This window comes from Selaginella moellendorffii, unplaced genomic scaffold, assembly GCF_000143415.4.
Source record: "Selaginella moellendorffii unplaced genomic scaffold, v1.0 SELMOscaffold_115, whole genome shotgun sequence".
Lineage (NCBI taxonomy): Eukaryota > Viridiplantae > Streptophyta > Lycopodiopsida > Selaginellales > Selaginellaceae > Selaginella > Selaginella moellendorffii.
The window spans coordinates 386,447-396,544 of NW_003314376.1; the positions used below are offsets into that span (position 1 = coordinate 386,447).

Sequence of the window (10,098 nt, forward strand, 5' to 3'; positions counted from 1 at the left end):
CAGTTGAGGCATCGAAAAGAGGTTAATTAAGCTGCTTGGATTTGGCAAAAGTGAAGCTCCTCAAGGAGATACCGACGATGACGTCGTGGAATTTTGCCAAATCTCCTCAACGTTACCAAAGGAGATGCCGACGACGACGTCCTGGAAAAGACCTTGCTGTCATTTGCTTTGCTCGGTTTGGAGATTTCGCCCCCTAGTGGCAGGATCACCAAGAGTGCTGTGGGTTTCGCCATTGGATCCTCTCTTATCTGCTGCAGTTTCTCAGCAAACCGGAGACGCTGGCCGAGTTCTACGGTCCTTCACTATCTACCACATCATCACGTCACCATGAACTCAGGGCCCAAACTGTGTTCATGGGTGTTTTTGAGGAGCTGAAGCCCCGGGTGAGCATCAAGCAGCTGCTATCTAGCATAGTGTCGAACACCTTCTTCAAATGCTTGAGCAGCGCGGTTTTACCACAGTCGTTTGGGCCGATACGACGAGCACGTTTTGTGGCGGCGCCGCAAGAATAGCCAACAGTATCAGCTTGGCGCGCCCTTCCCAGTTCATCGCCAACTAACGAAGGTTTTCTTTTAGCGATCGCACGTGGTATGTTTCAAGGAAGAAGAGGCACGCAAGTTTTTAATGGCTACTCGCCATTGGGACTCTGGCTGGGCTGGGAATCGGTCACATTTTCGTGACCTCAAGAGCTTCGGATCTAAATCTATCTATCTTCTGTTTCTAGTCTCGCAGTGTGCCCATCGAGAAGCATGAGACATTATGCAATGCAATGCAGTTTATTACTTTATCAAATTCTCCACCTTGTCCTCGCCAAATCCATTTGAGTAACGTTTTGGAGGAACGAGGAAGAAGGACGCTAAATGTATAGTTTAAAGTCTCATCATTCTTAGGTTGCACTATTTCTTTCTCTAAGACGTTACCAGCAGTCCTTACAGGAACAGGCACCGCTTATCTCAAAGTGGTGAAACTTGCTCTCGTCTCGCAACACAATCCTCCTCCTCGTTCTCTCGGAGATGATCTTAAGAGCTGCATGACAATCCCAGCAAGCTCTAGATTTTTTAACCACTTGCAGCTCCCTACCGTGTGGCGTGGAGATCAATCCAAGACCGACTGCCAGCATCTCGCTGTGGTGGCGACGGGAATCCTGTTCATCCAGCACACATCTAGCAAGCTCTCGCCGGATCTCTTCAGCCCTGGGATGAGACGATCCATCACCAGCAGAGAATTCATGTACCACCTTGTCAATCTCGATGAAACTCTCCGACTCCTCGGACGGAACGTCTCCAACAAAACCATCCTTGAGTTTGTCCCTCCCAGCGGACGAGAAAATGCTCGACAGCATCACCAGTGCCTGGGAGTTTCCCACTAGGCCGTGGAGCTGGAACGAACGCTCCGCAACACGGGCTGCCCGATCGAAGTCACCGTGAACCTTGCAAGCGTTGAGCAGCGAGAAGCACACGGCCTCGGTTGGAAGGCACGGCATCGCAAAGAAGAGCTCCTCGGCCTCCCTCAGCGATCCTGCTCGAGCCAACGTGTCCACCAGGCACGAGTAGTGCTCCACCTTTGGAGTGAAGTTCGTGTAGTCTTCACGGATGGACGAGAGCTGCGAGACAGCATCCCGGCTTCTTCGACCGCCATGACTGATCGAGCAAAGGATGCTGACGAAGCTACTGTCGTTTGGAGTGACGCCTTCCAAGCTCAGGTCCCAGTAGAGCTCTATGGCCTGTGTGTCGTGTCCGTGTTGGGCGTAAGCTGCGATCATCGTGTTCCAGGCCACCACGTCTCGAGCAAAGATCTTGTCAAACACTGCTCGAGCCGATGCCACTCGGCCACACTTCCCGTAGAGGTTGACGAGCGAGGTTTTCACGACGATGTCCGACTCGATCTCCTGGGACAGACTCGAGTGAGTTGCATGGATCTCGCTGCCTCTCTCCAGCGCGGCCATGTCCGCGCAAGCGTCCAAGATGCTCACCACCGTGATCACGTTTGGCTTCACAAGCTTTTCGTCCATGATCCGCTCGTAGAGCTCCAAAACTTCTCGGCCGCGTCCCTGCTGAGCGTACGTCGCGATCATGGAGTTCCAAGTCACGATGTTCCTGGCAGTGATCTTGTCGAAGACGTGCTTGGCGTCTTGGATGCTGCCACACTTCCCATACAAGCTGACGAGGGAGTTTCCCAGCATGACGAAGCTCTCGTATCCGGCAGCGGCGATTCTCTCGTGGATCGTCTTGGCCTCTTCCAAACTTCCACACGCCGCGAGCATGCTGACGAAGGTGACGTGATCCGGCCTCATTCCTTCCAGCTCCATGAGCCGAAAGATCCGAAACGCGTCTCGCTCACAACCATTTTGAGCGCAGGCCGCGATGAGAGCGCTCCAAGCCACCACTGTTCTCTCCGGCATCGCATCAAACACCTCCCTGGCCTGCTCGAGCTTTCCAAACCTCCCATACATCGTCAGCACGGCAGTCTGGACGATCATACCCGAGTCGAAACCGCAAGCTCTGATCCGGCTGTAGGTCCTCTCCCCCTGCTGGACAGTCGAGCAAGAACTTAGAAGAGTCACAAGCGTAGCCTCTTTAGATCTCATACCTTGAAAGTCCATCTCGTGGTGGAGTCTCATGGCTTCTCGAGTAAAACCATGCTGCGCGTACGCTCCTAGCATCGAGTTCCAGCAATGCGAGTCTCTTACCTCGAGCTCGATCGAGTCGAAAATCTCCCTGGCAGCTCGCACAGCTCCACACTTGCCGTAGAGATTGACGAGCGCGGTGGCCACCACCAAGTCGGAGTGGAGTCCACTCTCCACTGCCACGGCTCGGACGCTCTGGCCGGAGGAGAGATCGCCGAGATCCGAGCAAACAGTGATGGCGATGCTGAGAGTGAAGCTATCGACGCGAATCCCCTCCAGCAGCATCCTCCAGAACAATCCAAGTGCCGCGTGAAAATGCCCATTGTGGGCATACGCCGAGAGGATCATCGTCCACGAGTACTCGTTCCAGCGCTTGATCCCATCAAACACTTCCTTGGCCTCTTCCACAAGCCCGCATTTGCCATACATTTCCACTGCCAGGTTCTTGAGGAATCGGAGCTTCTCGTGGCCGGTTCTTCCCACGAATCTCATCGAGTTGCCCTGGTCGCTCTTGACGATGTGGGCGTGGACTCGCCGCCCCTGCTCCGCGTCCCTGGCCAGCGCGCAACGCCGGAGCAGCGCTGCGTACGCCGCCGAGTCCACGAAATCCTGGCACTCCATCGCGCTTACCTCCTCGCGCAATCCTAGATGTGAATCGCCGGGGAGTGGCTGCAGCGCCCATTCCGCTTGGATCGCGGCCACCATCGCTCATTGATCGGAAGAGCCCTAAAATAAATTTGGAGAGCTAAAGAGTAAATAGCGAAAGGATCCAGAAAAGCCCATGAAGAGGATTGATCCATCCCAAATCCTCTCCTCTTCATGGGCTTTCCGTGCTCTTCTTTGCTTGCTTAAGTCATGCTCTCTCCCAAAGTTTTTTCGCAAAGGTCATGATCATGTCCTCAATAAGCTTGATCATTGATCACATTCACTTGTATTTTGATATGCTAAATTCTTGCTCTTCATCTCAATCACATCCTCGCCGGCACCGAGCTGCGCTGTGGATTCCTGGAACCGCGACACCTACCTTTTACTTGGTGGCAAGCCTAAGGATATGTCATGTTGGTGCTAGTGTGATATACAGGACCTTATCTATATGAATGCAATGTATGGATTTGTCCCTCTAGCTTTCATCCGGTTTTCGCCAAAAATGATGGTAGGGATGTCTCTCAGGTGCTGGTAGTGGGGGACGTAAAACAAGGGAGCACTGCTTGCATCCCGTGGGATGCGTGGTCGATAGTGTCGGCCGCGTTTCACTTCTAGTTGATGAGCGCTGCAGCAGTAGGCAGCCATTGTAGTGCAAACCCATTCTAGGTCGAGGCCTAGTCGTGTTGTCCAAGCTCTCACCTCGCTCCACCATCCTCCATTTCTCTGGTACATGAGGCTTTAGCCTTAGCTATCTTGGTGGTCACGTTGCAGTGCTTGATGAAGGAAATTGTCTGTTTCTATGGCTGGATAGTGCATTCTACCTGCTGATGTCCCTGCCTCTTTGATAAAGAGTGTAGACCAGCTACTTGTACATGGTTGTCTCGGTTACTTGCTCCCTGGTATTGTGGTACCAGGTTTCCAAAAACCATGAGTTGTGTTTTGGAGAGGTTGACTTGCATACCTGCCTGCACAGCGTATAGAACAATCGCTGCATCATGAGGCATCTGGAGCTGGTAGCAGAAGATCCATGTAGAGAGTCTCAAGTTCATTAGAAAAGGGAGAGTGTGTCCACTTTAAGGTTTTTGGTGTTTGGCAGTTGGGCAGTTCAGCAGCTGGAATATCTTAGTTTATTCTATAAAATAACTGGTTAAGATATTAATTAAATGTTTTTTTTTGTAATTATAAAAATCAGTTTAGATGTTCTTTATTTTACCTTTTTTTTTTTCTACCAATTTCTTCAAGAGTAAGCACACACCACCCAACAACACTGTACTACTTAGGGCTGTTGAAGTGTCCTCTAGTGCTCTTATGAATCTCAAAGTTGCATCCACCATTCTGCAAGAAGCCCTCATTAAATTGCCAAGAGTTAGCTTTTATTCCATTTTAGAGCAAAATATGACCACACCAAATGGTTTTTAGGTTAGCCACCACAAGACCACTTGGTTCTGAATGTTAATGCCCTACTGTGTGAGAGCCAAAATTCAGTATGGAGGTTTGAGTTGAAAAATGAGAATTATTTTCTGGAGTAGATTGATAAACAATTGTTGCAAATTTTTCCCTCCCAAAGACTTTGCAATTAATGGATCTGGACATCTTGGTGGGCTCATCTCAACTGCATGATGGCAGATTATCACAAAGATCCACAATAAAGGTTCAAGCCATGGGTAAGCAAGGCTTGTTCATTCCTGTCTGGTCACATGCCACATTGTGCTTGTGTAGAAACTTTGTTCCTTACAACTATTACAAGCTGGCTGCCCTGCTGCTGCAAGATGACATCATTGAGCATACTGGACAAGCAATACATCTTGCAATGCTTTTATAATATTTACATTTAAAATTTATTTACTTATAATAATAATAATAATAATAATAATAAAATTAATATTTGTGAGGTCTAAGTGTATGGCTAAGATGTTGTATATTAATATTAACAAAGTAGGATTTTAGTAGCCATCAGATTAGTTTCAATCCAGACCACTTGCTTAAACTAGGGTTTTTAGACTAATTTCTATATTCCATGCATTCACATTGGTGGAAGTGAAAGGCAACTTTAATTGTCTTTAAAGAGTGCTTAAATTTAGGATTCTACTTTATATTTAGATTTTGCATTGTCTAAATTTTCTTTTCTTTATAATTTTTTTAATTTCTTCTCTTTTGCTTTTTTTTCCCTTTTGTTTAATTTCATGGCAAAGTAGCAACCTCCTCCTCCTTTGATATTAAAATAATAATTGGTGTAATTGCTTGATACTATGTGGTTGCAATTGAACAATCAAACTTAATTGATGACAACATTTACGACGCGTGATAGAACTCCTTCTGCTCTTGCTACCAATCCTCGAGTCTGGTTGGAGTTCTTCCATGGGAATTTTGGGAATGATATATACCATCGGTTCAATCACTTTATAATGATTGTCACATATCATTCTTAGGATGATACTTGGTGTTTGTATGAATTTCTCACGTGTCTCCAAAGGACGACATTGTAATGGTACAATAGTTTGAGTATAACCAATAATGAGGATTGAAGCATTCTTTCGAATGTTTTCAAATGTGCATTTGGACATACTGACGATTGTGATAATGCTTTCTAACAATTGCATCTTCTTTGTTAAAAGCCATTTGAGTTTGTGATGCAATTTGGCATTCATTTCCAAAACCTCTTGCTTCATGTAGAGCTTAATATGTTAGAGCGGATTAAGTTGAGAATGTTATGGCAAGTACTTTGTCAAGATCTTATAGGATTTATACTTACTCTAGCCACCCTTAATAATGCTTTTTACTTGGCACAGTGTTATAAGATGTTGCCTCTTCCTCTTTTTGTTACATGTTCTTTAGCTCCATTTCCTATTGGAGATGGCCCTGTTTCAATGGAGGTTGATGTTGGTGTTGCCTAAGTGTAAGAACAAAGGCGAAGACATAATTGTAGCCATGATGTCTGTTGCTAGGTATGTGATGAAGTTAGTTACACTTATTGATGTTATTGGCGTTTTCCAGATTGACAACCTCCATTTCCTAGGTGGAGATTTTAGCATTAACAACATCATGTTAGTGCTAATGTAGTGGAAGGTCTAGTTATTGAGATGCTTTTGGGAAATAAGGAGTCACACGAATAGCGAAGGGTCCTTACATGAATAAATTAATTACCCCTCTATCTTTCTTTTGAGAGTATCATCAAAGGGTTCACTCGGCACCAGTTCATCTAGTGTTTGTTTTTTAAATTAATTTTTTATATAAAAGTTCTCTTGTTATTCTCTCTATATTGGTTGATATAAACTCGAGTTTATCTTCTATTACTCGGCTTGTTGCCACATGTTCCCATCTACAATTGTGTCATATGGTAGAGCCAAATTTCATTGGTAATGGCTGTACAAACGCATGGACATAGGATGAGATGGATTTAGTTTTGCATGTGGGTGATTTTGAGAGTGTCATGAATGTGACTTCGGGTATTGAAAGATATTTGTTGGCCAGTCCTTATAGGCATTCTCTCTTTACTGCCATGACGCCAGGAGGTCGGTATTGTTAATTCCCTTTATTAACCCCTCTTGTCCAAGTGTTAGTAAATTGGACTTACCATCTATACTTGGTCAAATGAGCATAAGGAAGGAATTCCGAAGTGCTTATTTAGCCAAGCATACTTGGGGGGGGTGGGGGGGGGGGGGGGATATAAGGGTTCTAAATGTATAGTAGTGATAGTGGTTGGAATGCATATCCAACCATGTAAGACATTAGTTTGGCTTTTGCTGAGCTATATCATCCCTTATTCTATGTCTAGTTTGGGTCTAAGCCTAAGCTTAAACTCCATGTTGCTCTAGTTGCTAAGGTAGCCTTCTCCTTGCGTTAGGCCACCAATATGCTAAAATCATGCCAGACACCGTTGGACACCATTTTGTGTATAGGTGTTGGATACGGGGCTTATGGGATTATACCGGACCTCGTTTCATAACCTAGTAGGCTTGGAGTTCAGCTCTAAATTCAAGTGTGCTATATTGAAATTGAGCTGTAGTTATTGTGGGTGGTATCGAGTTAAACTTTTGACCTCATCTTTGGTGTAGATTGGTTGCAGCGCAATCATGCCAAATATGACTTTAAAGTTTCTCCCCCTTATCTTATACTTCTTTATATATTTTCATTCCTCTCACTTTTTTTTCTTTGTCTCTTTGCTTGTACCTCTACTTCCATCATTTTTATCTCCTATTACTTCCTCTTATATTTCCACTTTATTCTTCTATTCCCTCTTTCGATCCCTCTGACAATCTTTGTGCTATAGAAAATAATCGGCTTATGAAAGAGTATGCCGATTCTTTGAATTTGACCTATCATTTAGGGCTAAGATTGCAACGCATCATCCTATTCCAATTGGGGATGCTTGTCCAATGAAGGTTTATATTTATCATCAGTCACCAAAAAAGATCAAAATTTTATATGCAAACATTAAGAAAATGTTGGAAAAGGGTGTTATTGAAAGTCATAAAATCCTTAGGCATGTGAACCTCATTTTGTGACGAAGCCTAATGGGAGTATTCATTTTTGCATCGACTATTGTCCGTTTATTGAAGTGACAATCCCAAACGTATACCTTTTTCCTCACACTGCTGATTTTTTAGATTGTCTAGGGAGAAATTATTGGTTCACCAAGTTAAATCTTGCTAATGGGTATTGGCAAGTGCTAATGGCTAAGACAGATATTCCTAAAACTATTTTTCATACACTGTTTAATTTGTACGATTCTTGGTGACGTTATTTGGTTTGAACAATACTCTAGGAACTTTCTAGAAAATGATGGGTGAAGTTCTTTATGACATGCCGAAAGTGACTATTAACTTCATTGATGATATCTTAATCCACTTGAAAGGGTCATGGGAGGAATATATCCATGATGTTCAAAAGGTATTGGATTAGCTACAGAAAGTTGGTTTAAAGTTGAAGTGGTCGAAATGTGTGTTTGGGTCTAAAAACACAACTTAACTTAGGTATCATATTTCTTATGAAGGCTTGCAAGTTGATCCTGACAAATTTGTGGCTATTTTAAAGTTTATTATTCTAAAGTGTCTAAATAATGTGCAAAGTATTTTAGTCATTTTATTGATCATCTTTTTATTGCACTGGACCATTACAAGCATTACTGAAGTTATCAACATCATCTTTTATCTAGTTTATGAACTATGAGTGGGTGTTTATGGATCTCAAAAAGTTATTAATAACTCTTTTAATTTTGGTATTCAGTTTTGTGCATAGATACTTCTGATATTAGTTTTGGAAGTGTGTTGATGCAAAAGAGCCCTAGTGTGCCTAGTTAGTGCCATCACATTGTATATATTAGCCATATATTACAACTAATAGTGGTGAATAATTCCATGGCAAAAGAGTGTTTAGTAATAGTTTAGGGTTTTGAGAAACTTCATGTATATCTACATGGTTCTCAAACATTATTAGGAGGTGATCATCTTGTAGTTACTTCATTATTGAAGTGGAAGAACTTGGTTGGTTATACTACTCGGTGGGTTTTGAAACATCAGATATATAATTTTGATGTTGTTCATCATTTAGAGAGCTTTATGACTGATGTTAATGCCCTTTCTCAAGCTCCTCTTTGTTCTTCACTCTCTTCTTATGTTTCTAATGAGCTTGTTCTTCCAGTATTTATGGATTTTTTTAAACGAAGATTCCAGCCATTGGTGGTTGCTGTACTTGATGTCAATTGTTGTACTTGATGTTCAATATTTGCAAGGTGCAAAACAAAATTTACCTTCTTTTGATAAATTTCGTGAGGCTCAAAAGATTGAGCTGTGGATTCGAAGGCTTTTTGATAGGTTTAAAAATCTTGTATCACTTATTGATGACTTGCCATTTTGGCATTTACATTTTCAATATCACCTTAAAGATAGTTTTTTTTATTTTGTGGGGATGGATCTTAATGATCATTATAGTTAGTGGTGCCTTTGATCTTGATTCTATACTTCTCTTCATGCCTACCATGATTCTTCTATTCTAGAGGGGTATATGGGATATCATCGTATGACTGAGAAGCTGCACAAGTCTTTTTATTAGCCGAAGATACAATATAATGTTATCCAATATATGCATAGCTATGTTTGGTGCCAAACTTATAATACTCCCTATCGTATTACAGAAAGACGGTTAGAGTCAATTGCAATTTTCCATCCATTTAATTTGGTGGTATTTGATATGATAGGGTCTTTTCCACAATCGACTGCTGATAATAAATATGTCATTATTGCTTCTGACTACTTTAGTCACCAGGTGGAAGTCGGTGCTCTTGCTAGCATATCTGCAACTACTGTTTGATACTTTCTCCTTTATCAAGTAGTGTTCTAGCATTTATGTCTGGAACGGATTCTTTTGGATAATGGTCCTACATTTATGGTTGAGGCATTTCATATTTTGATGTCTTGATTGGGGATATAGCACACTTTCACAAATGCTTATCATCCACAGTTAGACAATTTGGTGGAAAAACTTGTTTAGACTTTTTAAGGGATGATCATGAAGTATGTGAACTTTCAGCATTTGAATTGGGATAGTTATTTGCCTTCTCTTCAGTATGCATATGTCATAAGAGTGCAAAATTTTATTAGTGGTTTACTATATAAACTCTTATATGGTTATAATCCAATATTACCAACAGAGTTGAGTTTACCTTCGGGATTGCTATGACCTAGCATCAGCAACTCATGGGATCAATATTTGACAAGCATTTTTCCACTTGTTTAAATAAAGTCTACTAAACACTTAGGCCATGTACAAGTGGGACAACAATAGCACTACACCTCTTATTATCATCCACCTACAGAGTATAAAATGAA

At 42.7% G+C, this 10,098-nt stretch overlaps 1 protein-coding gene across 1 annotated transcript; it reads right to left on the reverse strand.

The window, feature by feature from the left end:
- Nucleotides 1-916: 916 nt before the first annotated feature.
- LOC9635066 (pentatricopeptide repeat-containing protein At3g12770) lies at nucleotides 917-3,331 on the reverse strand. Its single transcript, XM_024664886.1, has one exon. It carries the CDS (start codon nucleotides 3,329-3,331, stop codon nucleotides 917-919), a length of 2,415 nt encoding a protein of 804 aa, XP_024520654.1.
- Between the last annotated feature and the right edge of the window lie 6,767 nt (nucleotides 3,332-10,098).

Coding starts and splice junctions, on each gene's coding strand:
- LOC9635066 (XM_024664886.1), bottom strand. CDS start 3,331: ATGGTGGCCGCGATCCAAGCGGAATGGGCGCTGCAGCCACTCCCCGGC.